Source organism: Andrographis paniculata, unplaced genomic scaffold (assembly GCF_009805555.1).
Source record: "Andrographis paniculata isolate CXL003 unplaced genomic scaffold, ASM980555v1 Contig69END, whole genome shotgun sequence".
NCBI classification, from domain to species: domain Eukaryota; kingdom Viridiplantae; phylum Streptophyta; class Magnoliopsida; order Lamiales; family Acanthaceae; genus Andrographis; species Andrographis paniculata.
The window spans coordinates 8,620,851-8,638,367 of NW_026137605.1; the positions used below are offsets into that span (position 1 = coordinate 8,620,851).

General features: G+C 37.6%; 2 protein-coding genes across 2 annotated transcripts; both read left to right on the forward strand.

The window, feature by feature from the left end:
* The first annotated feature begins 1,990 nt into the window (after positions 1 to 1,990).
* Positions 1,991 to 4,800, forward strand: LOC127264003 (uncharacterized). The gene is made up of 2 exons (XM_051293329.1): positions 1,991 to 3,943; positions 4,028 to 4,800. Exons 1-2 carry the CDS (start codon positions 1,991 to 1,993, stop codon positions 4,772 to 4,774), a joined length of 2,700 nt encoding a protein of 899 aa, XP_051149286.1. The 3' UTR covers positions 4,775 to 4,800.
* An 8,329-nt stretch (positions 4,801 to 13,129) lies between these two features.
* Positions 13,130 to 16,200, forward strand: LOC127263541 (SEC14 cytosolic factor-like). Its single transcript, XM_051292626.1, has 6 exons — positions 13,130 to 13,376; positions 13,468 to 13,723; positions 14,381 to 14,417; positions 14,974 to 15,091; positions 15,700 to 15,810; positions 15,941 to 16,200. The coding sequence occupies exons 1-6, from the start codon at positions 13,305 to 13,307 to the stop codon at positions 16,076 to 16,078; spliced, it is 732 nt and encodes a 243-aa protein (XP_051148583.1). The 5' UTR covers positions 13,130 to 13,304; the 3' UTR covers positions 16,079 to 16,200.
* Positions 16,201 to 17,517: the final 1,317 nt, after the last annotated feature.

A 17,517-nucleotide genomic window follows, 5' to 3' on the forward strand; every position in this document is an offset into this window, starting at 1 on the left:
ATATATACTTTAATCATTTATAATAAACACACCTAAAGCTAAATGTATATTCTTCTACACAAACAACATGTACATTATAGAGTATAAGAGAGTCGAGACTAAGGTTTGTTCACTCCACATTTTTTTTTCCCAAATTCCTTTACCATGCTACTCTTTTAATTATTAATAAAAATATAATATTTCATATAATAAAATATCACTCAAATAACTAATTGTAGACAAAAAAATTGTGTTATATTTTTATAAACACAAAATTTGTACAAATTATATTTGTATTTAAATTTAATGCGGGTCCTATTCTCTATTCGGATCCTTTGATTCTCTCTCCGGGTCGATCCATTTTTCCAATTTGGATTTGGGTGGCTTCTTTGATCCGAAGGGATTTTGGTCTTCGGTTTGACTTCGCCGGCTTTTGAAGGACTTTGGTATCCATGTTGGCGATTTTGATCGTCGGCTTCGGATTGATGCCTCCTTTGGATGATCCGACGGAATTTGATCTTTGAGGGAGAGATTTAGTGCTCCATAACGCTTTTGGCGGCGTGTCCCTTTGACTTTTGGATCGAAGAGGGCCTGGTTTGCGCCTTTTATGAAGAACGCGACGAACATCTTCAAGCTTTGGGAGCGACTTTGGAGGCTCTTCCTTGGCTTTGATGGATTCCTCGATAGCTTTGAGAGATTTGATCCTTCCTCCGGCTCGGACATACGACGAAGAACGTTAACTTCATCGATTCGTCAACCAATATTGGATCATTTGTCCAAATCGGTGACTTTTCGACGAAGAACGCTTCGAAGGACACGAAGAACAATGAAGAACATTGCAGAGAGTCTAGAGAGACTTACCCTTGCGCGAGTCTTCAAATGAACTTCGGTGTCTAAATGAATTGGCCAAGGCTCCTATTTATAGGGGAGGGTGGCCTTGGCTTCCTTTTCGGATGGTGCCACGTGGATGGAAAGATTTTATAATCTTTCCTTTTCCCTCGGATGCCGTTTTCCATTTTTGACGGATTTGATTATGCACCTTCCTTTCTCGTCAAAATCTTTATATCATTGCCTTTTTTGGAAGATATTAATTTATATACTTCCTTTATTGACAAGATCTTTATATCATTGCCTTGTTTGGAAGATATTAATTTATATACTTCCTTTATTGACAAGATTAATTTATTTTGCTGCCAAATTTATTATGGCTCTATTTATGCACGTAATATTTGTACGATATCTTCCATTTTAAGCAGATTTTGCATTAATGGTTGATATTTATTGTACAAAAATTAACATATGTGCATAATTAAATACCATATATTTATTTTATTGGAATTTTATTTTCTTCCAAAATACATGATATTTAATTGATTTTAGACATATATTTTTAGTGTCTACAAAATGCCCCATCGAGACTTGTTTAAGCCGACGCAAAATGTTTAAGGCGTGAACGAGTCTCGAAACATAGAAAAAGAATTTTTTTTTTTTTTTTTAATGGCGTTTTTTTTTCTTTTGCCATTTTTTTTTTTTTTTTTTTTTTTTGCATTTTTTTTTGTAAATGGCGTTTTTGCCATTTTTTTTATGCAATTTTTTTTTTTTTTTTTTTTTGGATTTTTTTTTTGTAAATGGCGTTTTTGCCATTTTTTTTATGCAAATTTTTTTTTTTTTTTTTTTTTTTTGGATGGCGTTTTTGCCAAAAAATTATATATATATATACACATCATATATATATATATATATATTCTTTCCTTTATTCTTTGTTTTTATTTTTATCTTCCTTCCTTTTTTTTTTATTTCCTTATCTTCTTCCTCCCCTTATACATGTCTTTCCATATCTCAATTTTTTTTTAGACACTATATAAACCCCTCACCATGAGAGAACTTTATCATTCTCAACTTCTCACATTTTGATTTCTCTCATTCTAGGGTAGGCTTATTTCTCTTGTGTTGTTGTTTTTTTTTTTTTTTTTTTTTGATCTTTGCTTATATATATTTTTTTGTAGACGAGATGGCTTACTTCAAGGATGTCTCCTCCCCCTCTGGAAACGCCGAGTTGGTGATTTGCGAGTTTGAAGGTCAACCGCTGGACAAGGCGACTCGTCTATTGGTGCATCCACCACTCATAGGACGCGGAGCTGCTCGCCCTCGCTTGGAGGTCCCAAATTTCCCAAAGACGTGGTCTCGGAATGTCGCTGGCGGAAAGCATACCTTGCAATCCTCACTTCATCAACACGTGTCAAACGATGTTCTTCCACTTCCAACCTTGGGGCGGCGGATCATGGATGGGGCGTGCGTTTGGAATGGTCTTCCTTCTTTTGATGGCAACTTTTCGTACGTGGCCGGCTATTGGGAATGGGCGGAGGATGTGCTGGATCGATGCGAGATTCCACTAAAGAGAGGATGCATTTACGATGCGGTCTATGCTTCCTTGTTCTCCTACGACTATTCTCCGGAGATCGTCAAGGCCGTTTGCGAGGCGTGGTGTCCCAAAACCAACACCCTTTTGACTGCCGCCGGTGAAGTGTCGATCTCTCTCCGTGACTTGGCGTCCTTGGCGGGCCTCCCCATACTCGGCTCATTTTACGAAGAGGTGGTACCAAGCGCAAAGGAGCTATATGGCAGTAAAGAGGATAGGAAGCTGGTTCCCCGTTCGTGCCGATACCTGTTGCATGCCTATCACCTTCTTCGGAGTCGTGACAAAGGTCGACGAGGCGTCCGCACAACCGACTGGATTTCTTTTTGGTGCGAAAAGACCGTCAAATACGAGCGTCCTCAAATTCGTCGTGGCAAGGAGTCTACTCGTTCTTCTCGGCCTGATGCGACTTACAATCCTACCGGAGAGATTGGTGCCCACGAGCCATGGTCGAAGGCGCAGGAGTCATCTTTTGCCAAACTCAAAGTTGGACGGGAGCACCTTGAGGAGACTTTCCTCGCAGCGTTCCTTTCTTGTTGGCTTTGCATCTTTGTGCTTCCGCTCGACGATGTTGGTTTGATACGTCCTTCGACTTTCAAGATGGCAAGTGTCCTAGCGTCGGGATTTCCAGTAAGCTTGGCCATTCCAGTCTTAACCAGTATTTATAAGGGGCTAAACCAGATCGCAGATTCATCATGTCCTGGGAAAGTTCGGTCGACAATTCCTCTCCACTTTTTGACCGGATGGATCGCTGAGTATTTTCAGACCCACTACGGCGTATGGAAGGGAATCCGTGGTCCGGGGATGGTGAAGCACTCCGGGGCTGTTAGTGCTCGTGCGTATAGAGCAGATGTTGCATGCCGGAAGATTTTACGTGGTGACTACTTTCGTTGGGCTTGCACCATGATCACGAAAGATTTCGACGTACGGTTTGTTGATGACGGGAAGCGCGAAGACTACGAGCAAGAATACTTCATCTCCATTCGCTCTTGTTTTCTGACTTTGCGGGATGGATTTCGATGCTTCGTGGAGCCGTATAGTCCCCACCGTTTTTGCCGTCAATTTGGTTTTTTCCAAGAGATTCCCGGAGTTCTTTTGAAAGACGTCCGTTGCTGCGCTTTTGAGGAAGGCTATCAACATTGGCACCAAAGTACTTACTTGAAATCTTCAGCCGAAGTTATTCTTCCACGCATTCCTGCGATTCCGAGGGGATTTTCTTCCGACGTATACAAGAAGTGGTGGACTCAAGTTTGCGGGTCTTTCTTGGATAAGTATATCCCGCCGGTACAAAAGACCACCGATCAGACCAAGCCATCGGATAAAGCTCGAAAAATGCCGCTACTTATCTCGGGTGTTCCTGAGAGGAACAATGGAAATTCAAGTACTCACAATGTCGGTTCTTCAAAGCGGGCGGTACCCTCTGTCTCTGAACGAAGTAGTAGTGAGCATGATGTTCATTGGAAGCGAGCTCGTCGAGATCCTCATATCATCAACCCGTCAAGTCCTCGTTCGAGCCGACACCATTCTTCGAGCAATTTCGCGAGAGAGGTAACTTCTATCTCTCTTTTTTCTCTTTTTTTTTTTTTTTTTTTTTTTTGACATGATCCGTTTTTTTTTTATCCCCTTTTTCAGTTGGAGCAAAGAATCCCGAGTATGGATGAAAAGATGGCGAGCCGAGATTCTATTGTTGAGGTGATTGGAGAAAGCAGAGGTGTTTGCAATAAGCAAGTAAAGGATGCTCCAACCAAGCCAATAGTTGTTCATTCCGTTGTGCCCGCGGTTTCAGAATTCTGTGGCGCGAATTTTGTGAAAGAGATCCAACGCGAATATATAGGAAAAGTATGGTCGGATCTTCGGGGTAAGCTTTTGAGGACACCAGCTCGTTTGCTTTCCTCGATTAAGGACGAGGTTGATGTAGTGCTCCAATCAATGAAAAGCTTTCAGTATTCTGACATTTCTCATATTGAGGACCGAGTCAAGGCCCTTTTTGATGACGCTGCATCTTTTGATGAGGCATGTTCTGACTCGATCGACGCCGTATCCTTAGCGGCTCGTAACCAACAGATTTCCGAGATCAAAGATCGACTGTCGCACCTTGAGACGAGGCATGTTGAGGAGTGCGAAGCTATTAAGGAGTTAGAGGGGTGTGTGGAGAATATTGACGTGAAGCTTCGCTCTTTACAAGAGCAAAAAAGAGAGAATATTTCCCTTATTAAGCGACGTCAAGGAGTTAATGAGAATATCACCATTCAAATTGCTGAAGTCAAGGATGAACTCGCCGCTGTAGAGAATGTCCCCGCGCAAGACGAAGAATACTTAAAAAGCTTAGAAGAGTTGTTGGATATTAGCAAAGAAGAGTTGTATAATCTTAATGTTTAAGATCAATTTGTACTCTTCATTTTGATTGCCAATCAATAAATTTAAATTCTCTCTTCTTTTTTTTTTTTATATATATATATATTTTTTTTTTTTGAGCATTTTTTTTTTTTCACCCAAATCCTTTATCACTTATTTATTTATTTCTTTATTTATTTGACTGAACTTGAAGGTATATCTCAAGCTGCCTACGTACCCGGTAAAGGGATCAAGTCATAACGTAGTTCAAAGCAACTTGAATTTGCTTTTATTGTTATTTTGCAGTTTATCCTCATGCTAAGGAGTCTTGATTTGATTTGAAGGTCTCACGCATAATATCTTTTGAGGAACCTCCCGTTGATTGGCCCTATCCGGAGTCCGTCTTGAGATGTCAACTTGTATGCACCATTCGTGTAAACCTGAGTGACAACGTAGGGTCCATCCCACTTGGATAAAAATTTATTTCCCGAACGAAAGTTGATCACAATGGGCCTTCTCACAGCAAGAACCAAGTCCCCAATTTGAAAGGATCGTGATTTGACTTTTTTATTGTAAGCTCGAGACAATCGTGCTTGATAACACTCCAGTCTTTGTTGAGCTTGTAGTCTTTTCTCGTCGAGAGCCTCTAGCTCTTCGAGTCTTAATCTGACATTTTCTTCAGTCGTCAATTCTTCCTGGAGAGCAATCCTTAGTGAAGGAATTTGTCTTTCCAATGGGAGGACAGCTTCGACCCCATATACAAGTGAGTATGGTGTCGCTTGTGTTGGAGTGCGGAATGTAGTACGATAGGCCCACAAAGCTTCACCGATGCGGTCATGCCAATCTCTTTTTGATTTGGAGACAACCTTTTTCAGCAAGTTACAAAGTGTTTTATTGAATGCCTCTGCGAGTCCATTTGCCGGTGCATAATACATTGAGGACTTCTTTTGTTGAAAGCCAAACTTTTCACAAAGCTTGTCGATGTGAGTATTGGCAAAAGATCTTCCATTATCAGTGATGATACACCGAGGAACTCCATAACGGTAAATGATGTTGACTCGTATGAAGTCAGCTACCGTCTCCTTTTTGACTTCTTTCAAAGGAACTGCTTCTGCCCATTTGGAGAAGTAGTCTGTTGCGGCCAAGATATAGAGATGTCCAGCGGACGACTTTGTGAGTGGTCCTACAACGTCCATGCCCCAGGTATCGAATGGCCACGAAGCAATAGTTGGGTGCAATGGTTCCGGTGGTTGATTGATAAAGTTAGCATGGAATTGACACGGTTGGCAGCTCCGTGCGAATTCTATACAGTCTTTAACCATGGTTGGCCAATAATACCCCATCCTCTTTATTCGGAAGTGTAACTTTGGGCCAGCTTGATGAGCTCCACAGATTCCGGCATGAGTTTCCTCCATAGCTTGTTTGGCTTGATGATTGCCGAGGCATCGAAGGAACATGTTCTCGAACGACCGACGATAGAGTATGCCGTTGAAGTAGGCGTAGCGTGCAGCTCTTCTTCGGATATCTGCTCGTCTGCGCGGGTCACTCGGGAGCTTGTCATATTTTAAGAAATCTAATATTGGTTGCCGCCAATCTTCTTCTTCTTCTTCAATTTCAAACACCTCGATGAGGTGATTTACTTCTTTATCAACACATTCTTCTTCTTCATACTTGCAGGAATCCACCCAAACTTTGCGTATCGAAATATACACCTGTTGATCCGGGATGGATAGAGTCGATGCCAATTTAGCCAGAGCGTCAGCTTGCCCATTCTCTTTCCTTGGGACATATTCAATAGAGACATCCCCGAGTAACTCAATGAGTGCCTTAGCATACTTTAAGTAAGGCATTAGTTCTGGTTTCTTCACTTCAAACTCTCCAGTGATTTGATTTACAACCAGCTTGGAATCCCCGTATACTTGAAGTTGGCGTTGCTTGATATCTACCGCCATTTTTAGGCCGAGGATGAGTGCTTGATACTCAGCCACATTATTTGAACACTTTTCTTTTAAGGCAAAAGAGTATGGAAGGACTTCTCCTTGTGATGTGACAAATATTACTCCGGCTCCAGCTCCATTTTTGTGTGATGAGCCGTCAAAATACATTTTCCATGGTGGGGTGATTTCGAGAAAAAGCGCGTCTTCATCAGGGAAGTCGTCAGACAACTCCCACTCAGCAGGGATGGGATGATCAGCAAGGAAGTCAGCCAATATTTGTCCTTTTACAGCTTTCTGTGGTACATATATGATTTCGAATTGTTGCAGCTGCAGGTACCACCTCGCGAGTCGATCAGAAAGGACAGGCTTTGACATGACATATTTCAAGGGATTTGCTTTGGACACCAACCGGATAGTGTGCGCTTGGAAGTAATGCTTCAACTTTTTTATGGCGAAGATGAGCGCCAAGCATATCTTTTCCACCGGTGAATAGTTTAGTTCATTTGGTGTCATCATTCTGCTGAGGTAGTAAAGGGCATTTTCTTTCCCTTTATTGGCTTCCTGTGCTAACAAAGCTCCAACTGAACGCTCTTGTGCAGCGATGTAAAGCGTCAACGGATGTCCAGGAATTGGGGCTGTCAGCACTGGTGGTTTTGTCAAGTAGTCTTTGATACTTTGGAATGCCTTCTTGCATGCTTCATCCCAATGGAAAGGCACTCCCTTCTTCATGATTCGGCTGAAAGGTTGACATCGTCCAGCGAGGTTAGAGATAAATCTTCTTATATATGCTAATTTTCCTTGTAAGCTTTTTAGCTCGTGGATGTTACGAGGCTCAGGCATTTTTGTGATGGCATCTATCTTTGCCTGTTCAATCTCAATTCCACGACTATGGACAATGAATCCGAGGAATTTTCCGGAGGTGACTCCAAAAGCGCATTTGAGAGGATTCATTTTTAATTGGTAGCGCCTCAACCTTTCAAAAACCTTTCTTAAGTCTTGCAGGTGATCTTCTTTTCTCTTGGATTTGACAACCAAGTCGTCAACATAGCACTCTACATTTTTGTGTAGCATGTCATCAAAGATCTTTTGCATTGCTCTTTGGTAGGTTGCCCCAGCATTTTTCAATCCGAAAGGCATAACTTTGTAACAGTAGATACCTTTCGGTGTACGAAAGGCGGTTAACTCTTCGTCTTCAGGTGCCATACGAATTTGGTTATATCCAGATGATCCATCCATAAAAGAAAGCGCTTCATGTCCTGTCGTTGCATCAATCATCAATTCAGTTATGGGTAAAGGAAAATCATCTTTTGGGCATGCTTCGTTTAAATCTCGGAAATCCACACAAACTCGGATTTGTCCATTCTTTTTCTTTACAGGCACGATGTTGGAAATCCATTGGGGGTATTTGACTTCCCGGATGAACCCCACTTCAATGAGTTTGTTGACTTCATTTTCTATTTGAGGGATGAGTTCAGGACGGAATCTTCGTTGTGCTTGCTTCACAGAGCGAGCTCCTTTCTTCACACCTAGATGGTGGACCGCAACTTTCGGGTCTAAGCCGGGCATTTCTTTATATGACCAAGCGAAGACATCTTGGAATTCGTTGAGAAGTCGGATGTAGGCATTCATATCATCCTCACCCAGCTCTTTGTTGACATAGACAGGTCTTGGGTGATCTTCATTTCCCAAGTTGACTTCTTCTAACTCGTCCACTGCAGCTTTGATACCTTCTTCGAGCGCGGCGGGTGCATTTCCTGCATCTTCTTCAATCATTGTTTCTTCTCCCCCTTCAGTGATGTAGCAGGATGATGCAACACTTTCTTCATTATCTTCTTTGGGTTTGGTGAAGACAACGGTTTGCCATTTAGCCTTTAAAACTTTACCGCAATGTATCGTCATTTTTGTTTGACGCGTCATGCGGGATGGAAAGCGGCTCTTGATTTCTTCATCCATCTCCACATATTTTGTTGATGTGGAATTCGTCTTGTTTTTCTTTTTATTGATCTTTGGTCCTAACCTTGTGAAGACAGAAGGTTTTAGCCTCTCGAAAACCGATACTCTTGCATTCTTCCCCTTTTGAGGTGAATTGGAAGACAAAGTCTCGCTTTCGGTGATATGATGATTTGCAGCCCTTTTGATAGCGATGCGTACGGGAGCTTGTGGCATGTACCCAAGACCAGCCCTCGAACCTTGGGTTGTCTGTGGTGGTAACTTTCCCAGCAGTGATTCCTCATTTGGATTATATCCAGCTTTTGTGAGAAGTTTGTAGGCTTTTGGGCCAAAGCTTTTGTCCTTTTGCAATCGCATAGCCTCTATTTTTTCCTCTTTTCCATTCCTTGTCTGCGATGGGGGGATTGGGTTGAGTGAGGTCTTCGGAAGAGTCAAATCTTTTAGAGGCTCAATTAATGAGTCTGCAGAACCTGAGGCAGGTGTTTTTTCTTTATCTCTTAACTTTGCCCCCAAGTTTGGTTGTGGTGCTTTGACATCTTCATGTACCTTGGATTTTTTTGCTTCTGTAGAGAAATATTTGGCATCCGCAAAGTGTGACTCGGCTTCTGCATATGGCTTTGTGTCTCCAAGAACTTTCTTTGTCACTCCATTTTGAGCGTATTTGAAGCATTGGTGCCACGTTGATGGAACTACACCATTCTCATGTATCCATGGTCTTCCCAAAAGAACGTTGAAAGATGTCTTTGCGTCTATCACGTAGAACAAAGGGTTAGTTTCCATTTCATCGATTAAGAGTCTCAATCTTATGGTGCCAAGTGCTCTTTGCCCCTCTTGATTGTATCCATGTATTGTCATACGACTCTCGAATAACTGATCTACTGGTATTCCCAATTTTTGCAATGTGTATAGAGGAAGGACATTGACTGCAGCTCCTCCGTCTAAGAATATCCGGTTAATCCTTTGTTCATGGATATAACCCATGACCAGTAATGGACGATTATGGGGTTTGGATCCTAACACCAAATCTTCATCAGTGAAAGTTATCGTGGCACATTCTTCACTCGATTTGTCTCTGATCGCCTTGCCACCTTTCTCGGTAGTGAGACAATATGATTCTTTGTCTTTTATGTCAACTTCGAGAGACCCGAACATGATTGAAGTGACATTAACAGAAGCAGAATCGTCTTCAAGGGTGATCTTTCCTTCATGAGCCAACTCCATGACTTTGTCTTTAAAGATGAAACAGTTATGGATGGGATGTCCTACGACACGATGGTATTTGCAATATCTTGGGTCATCAACCTTTCCAGCTTCCTCCGGTCTTTTTGAATTCGGAAGTTCAATGAGGTTTTCTCTGAGTAGATCGTCAAAGATTCCCGAGACGTCAGAATCCAGGAAAGGATAAGTTTTGGATTGCAACTCTTTAAGGGTTGGCCTTGGCGGTCTTTCTGTCTGAGTTGATTGTCTTTTCCTTGCAACTTCCTTTTCTTTACTTTGGATCTTCATAGGTGCTTTGGTCGTCGCTTTTATGGCCAAGGCTTCTTTTCCAAAAGATTTGATAGGGGCGTTGTTCCCCTTCTTTGCGGCATCATATCTTTCGTATCTTTTTGCTTTTGAAGATTCTTGAACTGGTGGTCCGTGCATCCCGCTTGAAGCCATACTTAACTCCATGTCATGAGCGCGGGTAGCAAGTTCTTCGAAAGTGTGGGGTCGGATCCCTTGCAGGATGTATTTCAACCCCCAGTGCATTCCTTGGACGCACATCTCTATACCGGAGGCCTCAGACAACCGGTCTTTGCAGTTCAAGCTCAAACTCCTCCAGCGGTTGATGTAGTCGATTGCTGGTTCATCTTTCCATTGACGAGTATTGGTGAGTTCTGTCATACTGACGGTCCTTTTTGTGCTGTAGAACCGGTTCAAGAACTCGTACTCCAACTGCTCCCAACTGTCGATGGAACCAGCCTCCAGGTCGATATACCAGTCGAAGGCGTTGCCTTTTAATGACCGTACGAACTGCTTTACCAAGAGATCGCCGTATGTCCCAGCGTTGTTGCATGTTTCCATGAAGTGTGCCACATGCTGCTTTGGGTTGCCTTTGCCATCAAATTGTTGGAACTTTGGTGGTTGATATCCCAACGGCATCTTGAGGGCGTCGATCCTTGAAGTGTAAGGCTTGGCATACATATTTGTTGGCCTTGAACTTCCTTCAAACTCCCTTTTGAGAGCTCCTTTGATATACTCGTCAAGTTGGGATAGATGGATGAAAGAGTCAGATGATGTTTGAAACGGCATTGGTCCCGCCATTTTTTCTTTACCGTGGCGTTGATCCATGGATGTTTCTGCTTCATTTTGGGCCTCCGAAGCATTCTGGTTGGTTGGTTCCGGCTTGTCCAATTTTGCAAGCAGTTTTGCGATGACATTGTCTTGTTGCTGCATGTGTTGAGACATCCCTTCAACAACTTTGGCCAGTGCAACAAGTTGGTCTTCTATGTTTGAAGCGTTCGTGGTCATCACCGGGGCATAACTCGATGCGGTCGAACGAGTTGCAACTTCTTGAGGGGTGCCCGGTGCGGAGGTACTCTTGAAGCTTTCGTCCTCCTCATAGAGTGAGTTTTGCTCTGTGATTTTCGGATGTGCATCCTCGGAAAATGACAGTACTCTTTTAGCCATACTTCGTGTCATCACTCCAGCATTCATTGAAGCACTTGAGGTTCTTGATGTAGTAGCAGCGACTCCTTTGGCGGTGGCGGCTAGAGCAGCAGCTTTCGACACAGCATTGGAAGTCTTGATTTTGTAGGAAGCCATTGATTGTTTGAGAATTCGACGGAAAGAGAGATGAAAGGTAGAGATGTCCCACTGGGCGTGCCAAAAATCTGTAGACAAAAAAATTGTGTTATATTTTTATAAACACAAAATTTGTACAAATTATATTTGTATTTAAATTTAATGCGGGTCCTATTCTCTATTCGGATCCTTTGATTCTCTCTCCGGGTCGATCCATTTTTCCAATTTGGATTTGGGTGGCTTCTTTGATCCGAAGGGATTTTGGTCTTCGGTTTGACTTCGCCGGCTTTTGAAGGACTTTGGTATCCATGTTGGCGATTTTGATCGTCGGCTTCGGATTGATGCCTCCTTTGGATGATCCGACGGAATTTGATCTTTGAGGGAGAGATTTAGTGCTCCATAACGCTTTTGGCGGCGTGTCCCTTTGACTTTTGGATCGAAGAGGGCCTGGTTTGCGCCTTTTATGAAGAACGCGACGAACATCTTCAAGCTTTGGGAGCGACTTTGGAGGCTCTTCCTTGGCTTTGATGGATTCCTCGATAGCTTTGAGAGATTTGATCCTTCCTCCGGCTCGGACATACGACGAAGAACGTTAACTTCATCGATTCGTCAACCAATATTGGATCATTTGTCCAAATCGGTGACTTTTCGACGAAGAACGCTTCGAAGGACACGAAGAACAATGAAGAACATTGCAGAGAGTCTAGAGAGACTTACCCTTGCGCGAGTCTTCAAATGAACTTCGGTGTCTAAATGAATTGGCCAAGGCTCCTATTTATAGGGGAGGGTGGCCTTGGCTTCCTTTTCGGATGGTGCCACGTGGATGGAAAGATTTTATAATCTTTCCTTTTCCCTCGGATGCCGTTTTCCATTTTTGACGGATTTGATTATGCACCTTCCTTTCTCGTCAAAATCTTTATATCATTGCCTTTTTTGGAAGATATTAATTTATATACTTCCTTTATTGACAAGATCTTTATATCATTGCCTTGTTTGGAAGATATTAATTTATATACTTCCTTTATTGACAAGATTAATTTATTTTGCTGCCAAATTTATTATGGCTCTATTTATGCACGTAATATTTGTACGATATCTTCCATTTTAAGCAGATTTTGCATTAATGGTTGATATTTATTGTACAAAAATTAACATATGTGCATAATTAAATACCATATATTTATTTTATTGGAATTTTATTTTCTTCCAAAATACATGATATTTAATTGATTTTAGACATATATTTTTAGTGTCTACACTAATTAAACCAAATTTCAATTATTCAAATCCAAAATGAACAAAGTTGGCAGAGGAGGCATACCTGATAATTGCATAATTGTGTCGGTTGAATAGTTCAATGTGCTCATCAATATATTTATTGTTAGTAGTTAGAGATACTATATTGATTCCACTTTGCTATTTACTTTATATATATTATGAAAATTTTATTTGCAACATGCATTCTTGGTAAGTACAAGATACACACAAAATAACGTTGTTAGAGTTACTAGGACATATTATTTTTATATAGAGTCTACTTAAAGGATAACGTATAAACTATTTAAGATTAAAATTATAACTTTTTTTTTTTTTTTTTGCATGGCTAAAATGTAGGATCGAAGCAAATTATATATATGTATATATATTTTAAAACATATATTAGAATATCGAAGAGATCTAGATTCATTCTCCCTTTTATAATTCATCGAATTACTCGAACAAGATCACTTACAACCTAAAAAAAGATCCATACATACCTTAAATAGCAATCAAACTTCATTTCTTTATTAGAGTTGACTACTGATTCATTAATGTCCTCTACATTCATCCCAAAGCCTAAACCCTCTATTATTACACACCATTTCTTACATCTCTAACAAAAGTGTAAGAAAAAAAAAATAAAAATGGACAAGAATCCAGCAGAGGCAGTAGCCAAGATGAGGGAATCTGTTCAAAAACTTGGTTCTTCAACTGAGGTAACATAAAATTACATTTCTTTGTCTTTATTTTCGAGGAGTGAATTAATTCGATGATGCAATAAATATGGATTGGAGTTGGTTCTTGCAGGGTTTTGGAGACCTGAATCTGATGAGGTTCTTGATTGCGAGATCAATGGATGCGTCGAAGGCTGCCAAGATGTTTGTCGAGTGGCAAAAATGGAGGGCTTCGTTTGTCCCCCTCGGACACATCCCGGAGTCGGAAATTCGAGATGAATTGGATGCAAATAAAATGTATTTGCAGGGAAAATCAAGAAATGGACACACTTTGATGATCTTTAAAGCCTGCAGACATTTTCCTTCTAAGGATCAAGTTCACTTCAAGAGTTAGTGTGTATATATATATATATATATATTTGTTATAATTTTTTACAAAAATATATTGTTTAATCTTATAAAACATTATATCCAAATTATTATTTTTTTAAAAAAAAAACAAAAAAATAAAATAAAAGACATAACTAAAATAAACACACCATTTGTGTTTATGTGTTTTAAGGTGTTTGTTTGGAGGATTGGATTTAAATTCAACTATTCATCCAATTTTTTTCTCCCCAAAAACATCAAATCAAACACCTATTTTTTTTTTTCTATATTATACTAAAAATCAATTTTACATTCAAAACATCACATCAACACCTATTTATATCACATCATACAACTATTCAAATTCAAAATTTTTACTATTCAAATCCCAATCCAAAATCTAAACTCCCAAACAAACACACCTTTTTTTTTTTTTTTTTGATATTTTTATTTGAACTGAAAAGGAAAAAATATATTTTGGATATAATGTTTTAAATTAAAATAAGAGGTGGATGCCATTATTAGAATGCCAAATAAAACTTAAAAGTTAAATGTTATATGTGATTTTCCAGAGATAGAATATCACTATATGATAAATTAATTACATTATCCTGCAAAAATATTAATGAAGATATTCACAAGCACAATCGTCTAAAACTACTCTTCTCCTTGTGCAGAATTTGTAGTTCATTTTCTAGACAAAACCATTGCCAGGTAATATAGTTATTTTTTATTTTTATTTTTTTTGCAATAAATTCATAAATACATGTTTATATATATATACACATATCTATACATTCTTTCCTATTTACTATTCTCTCAATTTCAAACATGTTAGCAATATTTGTTTCATTTGGAAAATTTAATAGGATAGTATTATTGTATTAAGTATTATAATTTGAGAATTAAGGGATACGATTAAAAAAAGAAATATATATTTACTTTTTAGTGACTTTGATGAGATAAATTGTGAAGTACAGATTAAATATATTTGATTATTTTTTATTTTAAAATATTACAAGGTGTTTGACCTAGGGAGTATTTTTTTAAAAAAATTTGAATTAAACACATATTTGTTATATTTACATTCAAATATCACATAACACATATTTATCTAAAATTAAATAACTATTTTAATTCAATTTATTTATATTATTATTATTATTATTATTATTGTTTTTTATTAAGAACTTCAAATTGATCTTCATAACGTACAAACAAACATACTTTAAGGTTTGTATTTTTAAATTTTTTTATCTTCAAATTTCAGTTCTCTTAGAGGCAAAGAGATTGGCAACGAAAAATCGATTTGCATTGTGGATATGGAAAATGTCACGCACAAAAACATCGACATCCGCGGCGGAATTACCGGATTTAAGACCTTGCAAGTAAGTATACCGGCTTTAGCTACTTCCAAGGGCATGCATATTGCCCTCAGATCAAGTGTATATCAAATTCAACATCTAATCCACTTTTGATGAGTTTGGAAAAAAATTGATTTGGGTTTGGTATGAAAATAATGTTTGATGGGATGTTCTGTGAGAGAGAAAAATATATTTTTTTCGAGGAACGCAGAGTCCAAATAGTAAAATTTTAAAAAAAATTGACTAAAAAAACATACTCTTAAAGGAATTTGATATAATATTTTATATAAAAATATTTTAAATAAAAAATATATTTGATTTGATAGTTATACCCACCGACCACTTTGGGATTTTTGGTCGGAGGGTTTGTTATTAGGTTTAAGGTTTGTGAATACTAAAATTGTGAATTGAATTGAGTTTGTTTCGTTTTGATATTTTTATAAGTTTTTGTTTAAATAGTATTTCGATATGATAGTGTATAGAATGAGATAGTTTATTTTTGTCGGAAATCATGCCAACTGAATAGTGTTAATTTGGTTTTGAAATTCAAACCAAACACACTAATATAATATAAATAGGTATTTAATGTAATATTTATAACTTCGTATTTTTCTATTCTTTTGCATGCGTAGGCATATTATCCAGAGCGCTCGGCGAAGCTGTACATGATAAATGTGCCCGGACTCTTTACCCATGCATGGAAAATTATTTCGCGCTTTCTTGAGAAATCTCTGCTAGATAAGGTAATTTAGATATTTAGTATCGTTCATAAAGTAGATGTAAAAATCAGAATTTTATCGTATAAAACAAATATGCCCTTGTCTGAATTTTTATTAGTAAGAAAGTTTGATGGGCTAAATTGGGCATTGGTAGGTTGTGATGGTGAATAGCGAAGATGAAAAAAGGGATATGATTCGAGAAATTGGTGAAGAAGTTTTACCACTAGAGTATGGTGGCAAAGCCAAATTGACGCTTCTTCAAGATTTTCCATGTCTACCGTTGGATCGATGAGTGATTGTTTCGATCTCCACTCTTAATTTGTAATGACAAATTTCTCCCTACTCATATATTTTCACGACACAAGAATTTCTTTAAATAAATCAATACTCAGAGTTTGTTTATTTAGTATTTTAGTTTTAAATATTTTTATTGAATTATAATAGTATAAATAAGAATAATATTTTATGTGTTTGAATTGTTGAACTTTATCATATATATATATATAGTTTTTGATATTTTTAAATAATAATTATTTATTGAGTAATGATTTTGGAGAATTTGCCGCTTATTTCTTGACTTAGAAGAACACAACCTTTAAATTTAATATTATTTTCATCTGTCTCTACGGTTTACATATTTATCTTTTGACTTAACATTAAAAATATTCTTATATTTGTATAATTTTTTATATAAAAGTACTATAAAATACTAATAGAAGTACTTTTGTCATTTTCTCTTAATTTGTACAATATTTGATATAATAATTAATATTTAAAGATCAATATGAAAAAAATAAATGTGACTCTTGAAGCCGGACAATAGAGAGTATTATATAGATTTTTAATATTTTACTGTTATGTTTATTATTATTTTTTAAAAATTTCTCTATTTATTTTTCACTTATATATGAAATTTTACTAATTTGTAAAAGTATTTCAGTAAAAATATATAAATAAAATATTGTAAAAGATTTTGAGACAGATTATATATTCCCAAAACTATCATTTTCAGTTCACAACAATACATAAATACAGTCATCACATTAATCAAAGGATTAAATATCATTATATTTTATTTTAAAAAAAAATCAAATAATTCTCTATCAATTATCCAAAGTACTTTTTAGTCACTACTGAAACACTGCTCAATTATATATAGAATAGTAATATTCTTTAATATACTTAAAAAAAAGTTTGGCAAAAATTGATATAATAAGTCGGATACAAAATAATTGAATTTGAGTTACAGATATTAATTCGATTATGTATAAGGGTTGACACAAACCCGATACAATAATAAACGGATCGGGTTAAGATTGAAGCTCTCAACTCGAACTTAACAGGACAACTCGGTTATAATATATTAATATTTATTAATATATTTATTGTATATAAAAAATAATTCTAATTTAATAATTAGCCATATATTAATTTAAATTAAATTAAATTTTAAATAATTTAACCTAATTCATTATCATTAAAACCAATAAATACTAACATATATAACAAGACGACTTGACAAACAATAATTGAATTTGAATTAAAGATTTTGATTTAATTATATATATACAGGTCAAACATGTGTCAACACAAATCCGACGTAATAATAAATAAATGAACACGAACCGATACGATAATAAATTAGTCGGATTAGAATGGAGTGATTTAATCCATTTAAAATATTCAACCCAACACAAATCGACTCATTGCCAGCAGTTTAACATGTATCTT